This window comes from Thamnophis elegans, chromosome 9 (assembly GCF_009769535.1).
Source record: "Thamnophis elegans isolate rThaEle1 chromosome 9, rThaEle1.pri, whole genome shotgun sequence".
NCBI lineage: Eukaryota > Metazoa > Chordata > Lepidosauria > Squamata > Colubridae > Thamnophis > Thamnophis elegans.
Window position 1 is genome coordinate 75,089,091 of NC_045549.1, and position 14,524 is coordinate 75,103,614.

The 14,524-nt window shown below is 49.9% G+C and overlaps 1 protein-coding gene and 1 long non-coding RNA gene across 2 annotated transcripts in view; one reads left to right on the forward strand and one right to left on the reverse strand.

Moving 5' to 3' along the window:
• The window catches only part of LOC116513056, a 15,322-nt gene extending 1,793 nt beyond the window's left edge, over window positions 1-13,529 (forward strand). Inside the window, exons 2-3 of the long non-coding RNA XR_004255959.1 lie at window positions 10,035-10,187; window positions 13,448-13,529. This is a non-coding gene — a long non-coding RNA (uncharacterized LOC116513056). The remainder of the gene's footprint in view (window positions 1-10,034; window positions 10,188-13,447) is intronic.
• RGS12 (regulator of G protein signaling 12) overlaps window positions 1,165-14,524 on the reverse strand; it is a 29,035-nt gene continuing 15,675 nt past the window's right edge. The window contains exons 10-15 of the mRNA XM_032223840.1: window positions 14,444-14,524; window positions 13,417-13,513; window positions 12,357-12,427; window positions 8,725-8,866; window positions 1,912-2,454; window positions 1,165-1,653 (exon numbers count right to left, since the gene is read on the reverse strand). The exon at window positions 14,444-14,524 is cut by the window's right edge and continues 46 nt beyond it. Of these exons, the coding sequence (XP_032079731.1) occupies window positions 1,298-1,653; window positions 1,912-2,454; window positions 8,725-8,866; window positions 12,357-12,427; window positions 13,417-13,513; window positions 14,444-14,524 (1,290 nt within the window). The 3' untranslated portion in view covers window positions 1,165-1,297. The remainder of the gene's footprint in view (window positions 1,654-1,911; window positions 2,455-8,724; window positions 8,867-12,356; window positions 12,428-13,416; window positions 13,514-14,443) is intronic.

Sequence of the window (14,524 nt, forward strand, 5' to 3'; positions counted from 1 at the left end):
CCAGGGGAAGGATACTGCAAAATCTCCATTCCCTCCCCACTCCAGGGGAAGGATACTGCAAAATCCCCATTCCTTCCCCACTCCAGGGGAAGGATACTGCAAAATCTCCATTCCCGCCTCACTCAAGGGGAAGGATACTGCAAAATCAGGATTCCCTCCTGATCAGCTCGGATTTAGACAGGGGCAAGGCCAGCCAGAGGTGGTATCTGCCAGTTCTCCGGACTACTCAAAATTTCCACTACCGGTTTTCCAGGATGGGTCAGAACCTGCTGAATTTCGCCCTGGACGTGGTGGCATATAATGAGAACCCCGAGGCCACCTTCAAGGGGTCCCTCCATCCAAGTGTGACGTTACTTGTGGATTCCCCAACAATCACAGTATTTTCAGCTGTTCCTTGGGGTGAAATGAAATGGGACAACTCACCATGGCCAAGTTGCCGTGGCCAGCTTGCCCTGGTCAACTTGGCAACGGACAAACAGAATGGGGTATTGTGGCCCGTTGAGTGCTGGCCCCTCCAGCAACCGAATCAGATAAGGAGTAGGTGTGGGGGTCAGGATCAGCATCAGGGCAACCTGGGAGCTCCAACAGGAAAGAGGGAATGGAGCTGGGAGAGAGAAAGAGAGAGAGGCGGAGCCTGGACCGTCCGTCAGCCCTCAGATGGAGAGTCAACAGCCCCCAGGTCTGGAAGTGGCTGATGAGGAAGAGGGGGAACAGCTGGACTCAGTGCCTGACACACAGATGCGCAGAAGGCAGAGGAGAGGAGTGGAAATCTATGGGAAGGAAGGAAGGAAGGAAGGAAGGACTAGCAATATATATACTGCTTCACAGTGCTTTACTACCCACTCTAGCGGTTACAGAGCCTCCTGCTCCCAACAATCTGAGTCCACATTTTACCAACCTCGGAAGGATGGAAGGCTGAGTCAACCTTTCAGCCGGTCAGCATAAAACTGCTGGCACTGGGCAGAGTTAACCTGCTATACTGCATTCTAACCACTGGGGAGGAAGGAAGGAAAATAGCAATAGCACTTAGACTTATATACCGCTTTACAGTGCTTTTACAGCCCTCTCTAAGCAGTGTACCGAGTCAGCCTATTGCCCCCAACAATTTTGGGCCCTCATTTGACCGACCTCGGAAGGACGGAAGGCTGAGTCAACCTGGTGAGATTCAAACTGCCAAATTGCAGTCAGTCAGCAGAAGTAGCCTGCAGTACCCCACTCTAACCACTGCACCACCGCGGCTCCACAGGTGAATGCCACAGGGAGTATAAAGCGCCCCGGGCGCTGCACATCGAGACGTTCAAACGAAAGTCGCCTTGCAAGGACCCTCGTTCTCCTCGCTCCCGGCCGCAGGGACAGCGGGAAGGTTGGATGTCCTTTGAGTTCTCGTTTGTCTTTTCGGCTGTCCGGCTCTGGGCTCCGAGACGCTGCCGTCAAAAAGGACACGGCTCTCTGGTTCGGGACACGACCATCGCGGGGCTGGCAATGATGCCGTAACACTGTCCACGTCGATTACGCAACGGATCGGGAGTTCGGGCCTACAAGTCTCCTTTCGGATCACGGCAGGGTTGAAGTCACGATGGTGGCTTGGGGAGGTTGGGTCGTAAAGGCTCCCCTCGCTTCCTCGGAGGTGGGTTCTAGGCTTGTGGAGCAAACCTAGAACACAGAAGAAAAAGGGAAGAGGGGAGATGAGAAGGCTTCGTATTGTAACCAGTGGTATTTGTTTACCTTCCCATCAGTTTACAAATGTGAGCATGTACTTGCGCTCTGCGTTCCGCCCCAACCCTCCTCACTGTCCGAATCTGCTGCCAGCTCCGTTGGCTGCTAGTGGGCCACAACAGTGAGCTGGTGTAACAAACCAGGCAACAAGCATAACAGAGAATGATTGCCAAGCCATTCAACATCTGGAAATACCTGGTCTGAGTGTCTCAGAGGCGGCTTTGACCTCGGTGGGACTTCCCGTCTCAGAGAGGGGCAGCCTGCGGCTTGGGGGGCTGGCGATGTCCCCCTCCGGCACCAGGGTGAGGTCTGCCAGGAACACATCGTCCTCCTCCTCCTCCTCCTCCATGGTCTCCTCCTCCATGGTCTCCTCCTCCATGGTCTCCTCCTCTTCTTTCCACCTGGGGTGGCCCTGCAAAAGCAGATTCGGAGGGCGGGGAGCATTTCCATCGCTGGTCGCGTGGGCGAGAGCCACGGGCGTCATCCCGCCCTTCTCCGGACCTCTCTGCCCAGCCGCCGAGTTGCTTGGGGGTTGCAGGCACCTTCCGCCCTCCTGCCCGTCAGGATGGGGCGTCCGTGGGGGAGTGCCTGCAGTATCCCTGGAGACAGATGTGGAAAGGCCCATCTGGCCCGGGGGCGTTTGAAGGAATTCAGGCAAAACCAGGTCTTCCTTTCTCAGCAACCCGCGCTGGTCGTCGGCTCGGTTACTCTGGACTTTGGATATGAGTTCGAAAAATTCTAAGCCAAGAAACCCAGATGGTGAGAGTCAGCATTGCAAAAAGCCCATCATGGCCAAACAAGATTGCAGATTAACAGCGTTAGAAGGGACCAGGGAGGTCATCTAGTCCAACCCCCCACCCACCCAAGCAGGAGACCCTAAACCATTTCTGATGGCAGTCCAGTCTCTTCTTGAAAGCCACCAGGGATGGTAAATTACTTAACAGGTTAGCAGAGTGGGAAGGGACCTTGTGGGTCATCTAGTCCAACCCCCACACCCATCCAAGCAGGAGACTCTACAGCATTTCTGACGAACGCCCAGCCTCTTCTCGAAGGCCTCCAGTGATGAAGCTCCCACAAAACCTGAATAAGAGAATAACAAACTAATATATTTGGAAGGGACCTTGTGGGTCATCTAGTCTAACCCCCTGCCCAAGCAGGAGACCCTACACCATTTTTGACAGAAGGCAGTCCAGTCTCTTCTTGAAAGTCTCCAGGGATGAAGCTCCCACAACTTCCGAAGGCAACTCCTGTTCCATGGGTTGATTGTCCTCACTTTGTCAGAATGTTCCTAGTTTCCAGGTCAAACATTGGAAGATGCTCTCCTGTCTCCCCTGGTCCTTCTCTTCCCTAGACTAGCCAGGCCCAGTTCCTGCAACCGTTCATCATGTTTTAACCTCCAGTCCCCCAATCATCCTGGTTGCTCTTCTCTGCACTCTTTCTAGAGTCTCCACCTCTTTTTTATAGTGTGGTGACCAAAACTGGATGCAGTACTCTAGGTGTGGCCTTACTAAGGCTTTATATAGTGGTATTAGGACCTCCCTTGATCTTGATTGTATCTTTCTGTTAATGCAATTTAGGATTGAGTTGGCTTTTTTGGCTGCTGCTGCACACGGCTGGTTCCTATTTAATTGATTGTCCACTAAGACTCCAGGATCCCAGCCGTCTGTCTGTCTGTCTTTCTTTCTTTCTTTCTTTCTTTCTTTCTTTCTTTCTTTCTTTCTTTCTTTCTTTCTTTCTTTCTTTCTTTCTTTCTCTTTCTTTCTTCTTTCCTTTCTTTCTTTTCTTTCTTTCTTTCTCTTTCTTTCTTCTTTCTCTTTCCTTCCTCCCTTCCTCTTCTATTTCCCCCTTCCTCTCCTCTATCCCTCCTCTCTATTGCTCCCTTCCTCTCCTCTATCCCTCATCTCTATCCCTTCCTTCCTCCCTCCCTCCCTCCCTCTTCTATTCCCCCCTTCCTCTCCTTATCCCTCCTCTCTATTGCTCCCTTCCTCTCCTCTATCCCTTATCTCTATCCCTTCCTCCCTCCCTCCCTCTTCTATTCCCCCCTTCCTCTCCTTATCTCTCCTCTCTATTGCTCCCTTCCTCTCCTCTATCCTTCCTCTATTCCTTCCTTTTATTTCTCCCTCCCTCTTCCATTTCTCCCTCCCGCTCTTCTATCCCTCTTATCTACTCCTTCCTTCCTTCCCTCCCTTCCCAGTGCTATAGTTTATAGAGGATTCCCCACCCCAAGATTTACTGCACAGGTAGTCCTTGACTTGTAATCGGGCTATTTTATGCGCCCAAATGTGTTTTTCCACAGGGAACGTGGCTCTGGCTAGAATGAACGTTGCCACAGAAGAGAATAGCTCAACAACGTTAACAAACAGGCAACTCTCTCGTGCATCTTGTGGTGTAAACTAGCCCAGGACAACTCAGGTGGGTTCTGGGAGGAGAGCCACAAAATCAAATCAAGAAGGGGACATTAAATTGCAGCTCGTCCTCGACTTACGACTTGCAATTGTGCCCAACATTTAGGTTGCTAAGCAGAACACCAACAGAGTAGGTTTTGACGGCCTTTCTTGCCACAGCTGTTAAATGAAGCGCTGAAAATTGTTACGTCGGCACCGCTAGTCCTCGGCTTACGACCACCACGCAGCCCGAAATTCCTGCCGCTAAGTGGGACGTGGGTCAAGGGAGGGAGCGCGCTGCCCCCGCTTTACGACTTCCCTTGCGGCGGTTGCAAAGTGAATCGCCGAAGCGGCTTAGTTAGTTAAGCCCGGTTATTGTTCAGCGAATCTGGCTTGTCGGGAGGTCGGGAAAAGGGGGGGGGGGTCGCATGACACACCACCACCCCCAGGGACACGGCAACGGTCATAACTATGAGTCAGTTGCCGAGCGTCCGGATTTTGATCACGTGTCCTCGGGGGATGCTGTAATGGTCATAAGTTTAAAAAAAACAGTCATAAGTCCCTTTTTTCAGCGCTGTTATAACGTTGAACTGATTGTCATAACTCAAGGACTACCTGTGACCACATCCAATACAGGTAGCAAAACAGCTACAGCGGAAGTCTATAACCGTGACAAGAGTTCAACTGGCCTTAGTTGGATTTGTGTGCCCCCACTGCCCCCCTCCCCCAATCTTTCGGGCACCAGGAGCCGGTTCTGCGGAGAAAGGATTTTTCCGTCGAACCGGACGGGACGTAGTTTTGCGTGCTGCCTGCATCCCGTGGAGAGGGTCTTGCTCATTTGCGTGGCCCGGTTGCCGGCATCCCACAGCCCCGTGCGGGTCCACGGACGGAGGAGTTGGGGACCCCTGGCATAATAAATCCGCATCGCCACAAACAGAGAGAAGCGGCCCGAAGCGGAAATTTTCTCTTTGCAAAGTATTAAGAAGGCTGGGAACTTACCTACCTACCTGGCGGCCCGGCGCAAACGAGAGATCTTCTGGGACCAGCTGTCCAAAATTGCCTCGGAAAGCAGAGGGGGCATTGCGGTGGGATCTCAGACCTGCCACTCTGATCCTATAGTTCCTCCTTAGGCATCTAGTCCAAGGCGGGACTAGAATTCCTGGTCTCCTGGTTTCTAGCCCGACGCCTTGGCCACTAGACCCAACCGCCTCTCTATGTGACAAGGAAAGTTTAGGCTGGGGTGGGTGGGTGGGGATGATGAGCTGGTGACGACTCAGGAGAAGGTCGTCATCTGAGAAGCTGTAGGAAGAGATCCCTGCAGGAGACTGGGCTACATGATCTCCAGAGTTCCCTTCAACCCTTCCGTGATGAGGATTCTATTCAAGTTATGCTTCCTGGCACGTGATCTGCGCAAGTGGAAACTTCCATGAGATGAAATGCCAGCAAAGCTATTCTATCATCATCATCTTGGTTTAGCCACCCCATCATCCCTTGCAAGGGGGTGGAGTCTGGGCAACTGAATGGAGCTAGGAAAGTGTTTACTGGCCGGATGCCCATCCCTGTCACCAATGCGGAGTTATATTCAGCAAATATATTCTCAGAAATCTCTGCCTCTACCTAGGTTTGAATTCACTGCCCCCTGATTGTGAGGCGAGAGCTCCACCTCCGGGCCACCGCACCACTCCTCCAGCAAAGCATTAGATTCCCTCTCTTATTTCCATCCCTACCGAAGGTTGACCAAGAAGAGGTATCTAAGATGAACGGACTAAGCTAAGGGGGCTTTCCCCAACGTTTCTTCCCTCTGTGGAGGATCCAGGACAAGCTTCACCTACCTGCCGAAGGTGATTTGTGAAGGGAAGTCTAGAACAAGTCGTTGGATGAGGTGTTGGGAGGTAGGTTCTCTTGTCCAAAATCATCATCTGGGAGGAGAAGCCGGAAGCGTTGCGGCAAGACCAGCTGGAAAATAGCGGGCTCTGCTGAGCCACGTGGAAATCCAGCCAGACAAACCGCTGTCGGGAGGTCTTTGGACCGAAACCTGTCCTGGAGGGAGAGGAAGGGACGTCTCGGACGACCAAAAGGAACCAGCAGTTCCTCGATAGGTCGGAGAAAAGCCCTTCAAACCGTGGCAGCCATAATTAAATGACCACAAAGCTGGGGCATCCAGACTAAGCTATTTGTGCTGGAGCGATGTTGGAACGGCGTGAGGAAACCGGGCGAGACCAACTCACAGAGAAAAAGAAACATTGATTTTGATCTTAAAGGGTCCCGGAGAGGAATTAGTGACTGACTGGCTTTCGGGGAATTTTATTGAAGGGAAAAAAAGAGGCAGAGGAGGTTAAAACGCCGTAGCCTCCGAGGATTTATGTCTTCTGCAGGAAGAAATTAATTAACCAAAGGAAGAGCCCAAGGGGAAGTCCTTTTTCTTCTTATTTTATTTGATTTTTTGTGCATTTCATGCATTTTTGGCAAGTATTGACAATCAGCTGTTGGATTGTATTTGTGGTTTGGAAAGAGCCATCTAGCGATGAGCAGAAAGAGATACATTGATAAAGGGGAAAAATGCAACAACAAAGTCGTCATCTGGGCATCAGCCAAAGGTTAGCCTGGCGAGAGTGGAGAGCTTTGGGCATCTTCCCTTCTAGGCACCAGCTGCAGACGCTGCCATGGCTTCTCCCCACCACTTATGGGTAAAGGTTCCTCAAAGAGAAGTCCTACCTGGGACTCACCTAACAGCGAGAGCAATGAAGCAATGGAACAGCCTCCCTCCCGGAGTTGTGGGTGTCCCATTGCTGGAGGTCTTCAAGAAAAGATTGGGCAGCCATCTATCCGTAATGGTTTACGGCCTCCTGCCTTGAGCAGGGGGTTGGACTAGAAGACCTCCAAGGTCCCTTCCCCGCCCTATCATCAGGAGTCTTCTGAACCACGGAATGAACAAATGGTAAATTGCACACGTTCAGTTTTCTAAGAAGAGATTGGACAGCCGTTGGTCTAGTGTGGCATGAGGATCCCTGCCTTGGGCAGGGGGGGTGGACTAGAAGGCCTCCAAGGTCCCTTCCAGGCCTCCCAACTCAAGTGTTTCCTGAACCACGGAATGAACAAATGCTAAAATGCACACATTTGGTTTTCTAAGGAGAGATTAAACAGCCATTTGTCCAGGACGGTATAAGACAGTGATGGCAAACCTTTTTTTGCTCGCCTGCCAAAAGCGGGGGGAGTGCGGGGGGGTTGTGCACGGGTGTGCCACACCCATGCTATGCGCACAACCCCAGCACGCAAGACCAGCACTCCCCCCCATTTTTGGCATGCTTTTTTCACCCTCCCCAGGCTCCAGAGGCTTTATAGGAGCTTGGGGAGGGTAAAAACAGCGTCCCCTCCCGGAGGCTCTCTGGAGGCTTCAGGAGCTTCCCTGAAGTCTCCGGAGCGCGAAAAACCCCGGCTCTACGGGCAAACCGGAAGTTCGGGAACGGACTTCTGGTTTGCTTGTAGGACTGGCTTTAGCCCTCCGGAGTCTTCAGTGGCCTTCAGGAGGCTTCCCTGAAGGCTCCGGAGGGCAAAAAATGACCCTACAAGCAAACTGGAAGTGACCCAGGCCTGCCACGCCCCTGAACTGGTTCTCCTATGGGGCCGCCATCTTGTAATTGTACAAATTTATTTCCCCCCTTTTTTTAACATTTACACACGCACAGACCTATTTTTGCGCAAATGTGCACGTGTGCGGAGCAGGCGTTCACGTGCGCAAAATTTTTGCGTGCACCAAATTGGCAGTAATGCCGGGAGCAACCCATTCCTGTCTAGGATGGTATGAGGATTCTTAAATTGGGCAAGGGGTTGGGCTAGACAGCCGCCAAGGTCCCCCCCAGCCCCGGAATCCTATGATTCTAATTGAAGACGTAGCTCGTTTGATGCTCTTGAGGGCTGTGGCCGATGCCAAGGTGATGCCCACGTGGACGCTAAGCAGGGGTGTCAAACTCAAGACGCGGGGGCTGGATGCGGCCCATGGGGTGCTTAGATCTGGCACGCGGGGCCGCCTGGGAAACAACAAAGGACCAGCCTGCGGTGCCTCTGCCAGCGCTAAGGGAGCTCAAGGGGGGGGGCTGTGTGCGGCCGTCCCAAGCTCTGGGTTGCAGGAGGCTGTCGCAGCCGAAAACGGAGCTCAGGAGCCTGTTTTTGCTGACAGAGCACTCGGGCCACCACCGGCATCCCCAACACGAGTGACATCGAGCTGGCCATGCCCACCCTGAGGTGAAACACAACCCTCAATGAAACAGACTTGACAGCACTGTCCTAGACGATGGGTTGAGTTGGGGATCCAAGTATAATTCTAGCATGGCCAAGAGTGTCCCGTGAGTGGATCACCGAATCCCCTCCCCAGCCTCCACCCAGCGCACGGCAGGAGCTCACTTAACAGACGAAGCGAGTGAGTGCCAGGAGCCGGGCGGGGCTGAGCTCCGACGTCTTCCCCATTCATCCCAGACACTTCCACCAACACAGGAACGTTAACTTCAGAATGGATGAAGTTTATTGCATCGCCAATACACACGGCCGGAACAGATAAACACACTCCACTTGGTCACCACGGTGGACGAGACAACACACTACTGCATATATTTTAAAAATGACATACCCTCTGCTTCTTCCAAATTCAAATGCTGGCGTGTGTTTTTTTCGGTCTGAGCAAGGCCGTCTTGTCTTGGGGCTCGAGAGCTTTTCCCCGGCTCGCCTTTTAATTTAAAAGAATTGTGCTTTCCAACAGGTCTTCCTTCGCCCTATAGGGGAAGCCAAAGGGAACACAAATTACCTCGGCACGACGGCCACGCGGAGGAACAAACAGCCAAATATGTAATCCGGGGACTTTGGCCCGGACATTCTTGGATCTCCCTTAAGAGGGGTGCGATGGCCTAGAGGTGGAGCTCTTGCCTCACAACCAGGAGGCTGTGAGTTCGATCCTAGGTAGACGCAGATATATCTGCCGGACAAAACTCGGCATTGGCGACAGGGAAGAGCATCCGGCCAGTAAACACTCAGCTCTATTCAGTTGCCCAGACTCCACCCCGCAAGGGATTAAGGGGGTCATTAAAAGAAGAAGATGATGATGGTTCTTGGGTCTTCCATCATTTCCACCACCACCCCCTCTGTAAATGCCCCACCTGAGCCTGTCACCCCAACATGAAGATTTAGTAATACAGAGACCGTACAGAAACTCTTAACTCTAATCCTAACTCTGGCCAAAGGTAGGGTCAGCTGTCCACCCCTTTAACACCTCAAGCAAATCATATTTTGGCTCCTTCTATGAGATACTCTTCTTTCTTACTTTTCCCTCTTCTTTCTTTCCCCCTCCCCCCCTCAATTTTCCGAGCCTCACGCTGACATTTTGTTTAAAATCAGGAACTTCCGTATTTCCCAGTCTTTTCCAGAGAGGAATTTGGGACTTCAGCAGGTGCCCCTGGGAGTCATTCAGGAAAAGACTTGCTGTATTTAAGAAAACCTATATAAAATGTTTTACAGGTGGCATCTGCTGCAAGGCCTTCCACACTTCCTATTATTCTACTACGCACTTTCTATTGTGGGAAAATGGGAGGGGGAATTGTAGGGAGTTAGATGCTATGTAGCCATAACGACATTCTTTCTAGAAAACCAAGGTCATCCTTTGTCTTTGCACCTCTGCACCTGACCGGAACTGGATGGGTGGAACTGCCAGCAGGGAAGTGGAAGATTGGACCATGGGATGGGCTTGTGGGTGTGTGGGGGCAAGATCTTGAACTTTCAACTGGGTGGGGGAAACCGGGAAGCTTTCGGATTCGGGTTTCCCCAGATGTGCCAACATGGCTCTCTTCATAAATTGGAACTTTGAGCAATATTGGACTCTTGATTTACTTTTGGATGCTATTCGGAACCCTGACATTAACCCGAATCTCCATTAAAATACTTCTCCAGCTATCCTGACCTTCGGGGTGCTGTGCGGGGTCCTGAGCCCCAACGCAGACCCCGAACCCGGGGCGGTGTAAAGACTCGGAAGATGGAGGAAGAGAAGATGTCCACGGGGGAAGCAGCAGATGACCGATGACACCTGCCAGATTGGCAAAAAAGGTATAAGAATTCCTCCGCCAAATGTTGGAAATGCAACCAGATCCAAGGAATCTGCAATCACATGTGGTGGAGGTGGAGGAAAGCAAGGAATTACTTGGGGGGGGGGAATCATAATTGGTTGGAAACGATAACTGAGCAACATATTGAGTTTAAACCAGAAACATGTCTGTTAGGTATACTGTAGGAAAATTATGACAAAACAATCATATATTTAATGCTACATATATTGACGGCAGCAAGAATCATATATGCTAAATATTGGGGAAATGTGAACACCCCATCAGATGACGACATAATTGGGAAAATCTGGGAACTGTGCTGAAATGGATAGATTAACCTTAAAAATCAAAGATAAATAAGACTTGAAATATTGTCGGGCACGGAATAAATTTTACGAATGGATAAGAGACAAGAGGTAGAAATGAGAGGGAGAATAAGTTTACCAATAATTGTTAGCATGGAAAATAAAGATGTATGAAACTAGCACTATGGTAAGGGGAAAAATTGTAAATAGGCTAATGTAAGTAGAAGTTTACTTAAAGCTCTTTTTCGTTACTCTTTTTCGTCACACTACTATAATTACTGTTGTTATATTATTGTTATAGTTACTAGCTTGTGTGTTAAGATTTACTATTAACTTTTCATTGGCTTGGCTTTATGCGTAATTATTATCCTGATGCGTCACTGTCTTTGCAATTAAAATTACAGAAAAAAAGAAAGAAAGAAAGAAAGAAAGAAAGAAAGAAAGAAAGAAAAGAAAAGGCTTTATCAAAAGAGCTAGGCAAAAAAATTCCACATTTTCAGAGGCTGCGTGGAAATGTCCAGGCCAGCAGGAGGTTATCGCTAACACAATTTACTTTGGAAGAAAATCAAGAAACAAGATGCCAAAATAGACAAAGGACTTTGTTCGTTACAGTTTATTGGTCTCTGAAAATCCTTTTTGCTTCTTCTCCTTGGAAACAATTTTTGGAATCCCCTTTTGCAGGAAGTGAAAAAAGAAAATTTCACAAGAATAGTCACGATGGACACACGCTTCTGTGTTGGCAAGGAGGAGATGCGTTTCAGTTGTGTGGCTTCTACGCATCGAATCAAGAGTTAGATTGATGGGAAGAGGAGGGGAAAGTCGGACAGGTTATAAAGAGTTTTTGAGCAAAACTAAGAATTCTCGGGGGATGTGGCGGCTAGGATGCTGAGCTTGTCGATCAGAAAAGTCGGCGGTTCGAATCCCCAGCGCCGCGTAACGGAGTGAGCTCCCGTGACTTGTCGCAGCTTCTGCCAACCTAGCAGTTCGAAAGCACGTAAAAATGCAAGTAGAAAAATAGGAACCACCTTTGGTGGGAAGGGAACTGGCTTCCAGAAGTTGTGAATGCTCCAACACTGGTTTTAAAGAAGAGATTGGACAGCCGTTTGTCTGAAACGTTAAAGGCTTTCCTGCCTGAGCAGGGGGGGTCAGACTAGAAGACCTCCGAGGTCCCTTCCAACTCTGTTCTTCTGGATTCTGTAAAATGTTCTTGTGTAAACTCTCCGGTGATGAACCCATAACCCTTCGAGACCGCCTGCTGCCACATACCTCCCAGCGGCCAGTAAGATCCCACAGATTGGGCCTCCTTCAGATGCCGTCAGCCAAACAGTGTCGGCTGGCGGGCCCCTCGGAGGAGAGCCTTCTCTGTGGCTGCTCCGACTCTCTGGAACCAGCTTCCCCCGGAAATCTGGACCATACCCACTCTCATGGCCTTCAGGAAAGCCGTAAAAACTCGGCTGTTCCGGCAGGCCTGGGGCTGTTGACCTCACTGTTGAGGTCCAACCCCGATTAGAATGAATGTACGAGGGTGTTTGCCGTTTTTAAATTGTTTTCTTTTATCGTTATGTGTTTTTTTTCTTATATTTTGCGTAAGCCGCCCGGAGTCCTTCGGGATTGGGCAGCATATAAATATATTTAATAAATAAACAAACAAACAAACAAATAAATAAATAAATAAATGTCACGCTTTGAAGGGTTGAACAGGGGGAGCCCTGGAATGCAAACATAACAATAAAGAACCAGGCACAAAGAAAAACATGGGACTCTCTACCCATCCAACGCTCTTCATTTTGGGAAGAAAATGTTGAAAAGGGGGGTGGGTGGGTGCGTGTAATCACAGGGGTTTCGAATAATTGAAGAAAACTTACTGCGAGTGCTTGATTTCCTGCATTAGTAGTTACAGGCACAGTGTGTTTTAAGGACGCGGCTTTCCCCTTGTCTGTGAACGATAGAAATTTAATTCTTTTTTTCCAAAACCAGATGCTTCCTGCCAACACGCTTACCTCTGGTCACGAAAGATCATGGCTGTCGCTTGATGAGTGGGTTTTTGGGGCGCCGATTGGCACCAGTGACCAAAGGACCTCTTTCAAGGATTAATTTTCACCCCCTTCTTCCCACCTGCCTGGGCTACTTGAAATGCCTCTGAAGAGCACAGTTAGTTCTCGGCTTACGACAGTTTATTTGGTGACCAAAGTCACATCAGCAGTGAGAAAAACGACCCAGGGTCCTTTTTCATAAGTTACAGCCTTTGCAGCCTCCCTGCGATCGCGTGATTCGAATTCAGGCCCTTGGCAACTGGTTCATAGTGGCAGCAGGACCGTTATGGTGTCCCGGGGCGAGTGGTGCGGTGGAGCTCTCGCCTCGCGATCGGGAGGTTGTTGAGTTCGATCCTAGAGGTAGAGGCAGATATTTCTCTCTCAACGAGAATCTATCTGCCGAACAAAACTCCGCACTGGAGACAGGGAAAGGCATCTGGCCAGTAAACACTATCCTAGCTCCATTCAGTTGCCTAGATTCCGCCCCGCAAGGGATTAAGGGGTCGTTAAATGACCAAAAAAAAGAAGGGTCCCGGGATCATGTGATCCCCTTTTGTGGCCTTCTGATCAGCAAAGTCCATGGGGGAAGCCAGATTCACTTAACGACCGTGGTACTAACTTACCCACTGCAGTGATTCACCAAAGAAGTGCGTTACTAATTAGCTTCTGCAGCGACTCGCGTAAGAACGGAGGCAAGGAAAGGCTGTAACGTGTGTCAAAAGCCACTTTTAAACAAAGGTCTCACTTAACAAGAAAGAAAATGGTGGTCGTAAGTCGAGGGCTGCCTGTACTCGGGACACTTTACTTGGTCACGAATTCAGCGGCCGGGTTATTCGGCTGGATCACGCCCGATCCCGATTTAGCAAAAGAGGGTTTTCCCACAAGCGCTTACCTTTCCCCTTTTTCGAAATCTTCTCTTCCAGAACCACCCTCTGTCCATCAAGGCTGGAGATGGGAGCCCCGAGATCTAAGGGTTCTTGCTCGCCGTTCTGTCATCAAATTCAGAAAAAAAAATATGGTGGTTTTAGAGGAACTGAATTTGTGGCCAGCACCGTAACCGTGAGTTAGCGCGAATAAAGCAATCGGGATTTGGATTCAGCCACTCCAGACCTGGTGTGTGTGTGTGTTTTTGTGTGTGTGTGTGTGTGTGACTCGCCATCTGAGGGCTGACGGACGGCCCGACCCCCGCCTCTCTCTTCCTCTCTACCAGCTCCATTCCCTCTTACGCCCTCAGAGGTCCCAGGTTGCCTTGATGCTGAGCCTGACCCCCCACGCACTTCTATTCCTCTGATCCAGCTGTTTGGGGGGGGGTGCTGGCAGCTTGCAGGCCACAACATCTGCTTTGGCTTTATTTCTCGCTTCTATACTGTCCGGTGTATTGCAAGCTGCCCAAATTCAGGAGGTACCAAGGTGAATTTTTTAAAAAAAACACTGTATTTTTTGGAGTATAAGACGCACCTTCCTCCCCTCCTAAAAGAGGCTGAAAATTTGGGTGCGTCTTATAGCCTGCAGTGCTGCATTTAACCACTGCGCCACCTCGGCTCTGTAATTTATACCCTGTATTTGCTCTGGGAAGTCGGGGGGGAAGGGGGGGGGGAGATGGGCGCGGGGGGGGGGGAGTGTGGGTGAGGGAGGTATTTATTTGTAAAATATTTTTTAAAAATTTTTCAATAAAAAAAGAAAAGAAAAATACGGTGTATTAAGGAATTAAAACTTAACACGCAGAATCTGGAATTCTATAAAATATGCACGTAGAGGAGAAGGAATAAAAACTGCTTTAATATCCCATTGGTGAGATTAGTGTCTCTCTTAATGACAAATGGGGTTGGAGACCTTTATTTATCGTAAAGGAAAACGCCGTAACATTAAAATCTTTAAAAACAAACACAAAACCTATTTCAGTTCAAGGAATGACTTACTAGTCGGGCCACGAGATTATTCAGGTTCAGTCCGTATTTTGCCACGACTGGGCGCAGGACTTCCGTGACTGGCTTGGTGGG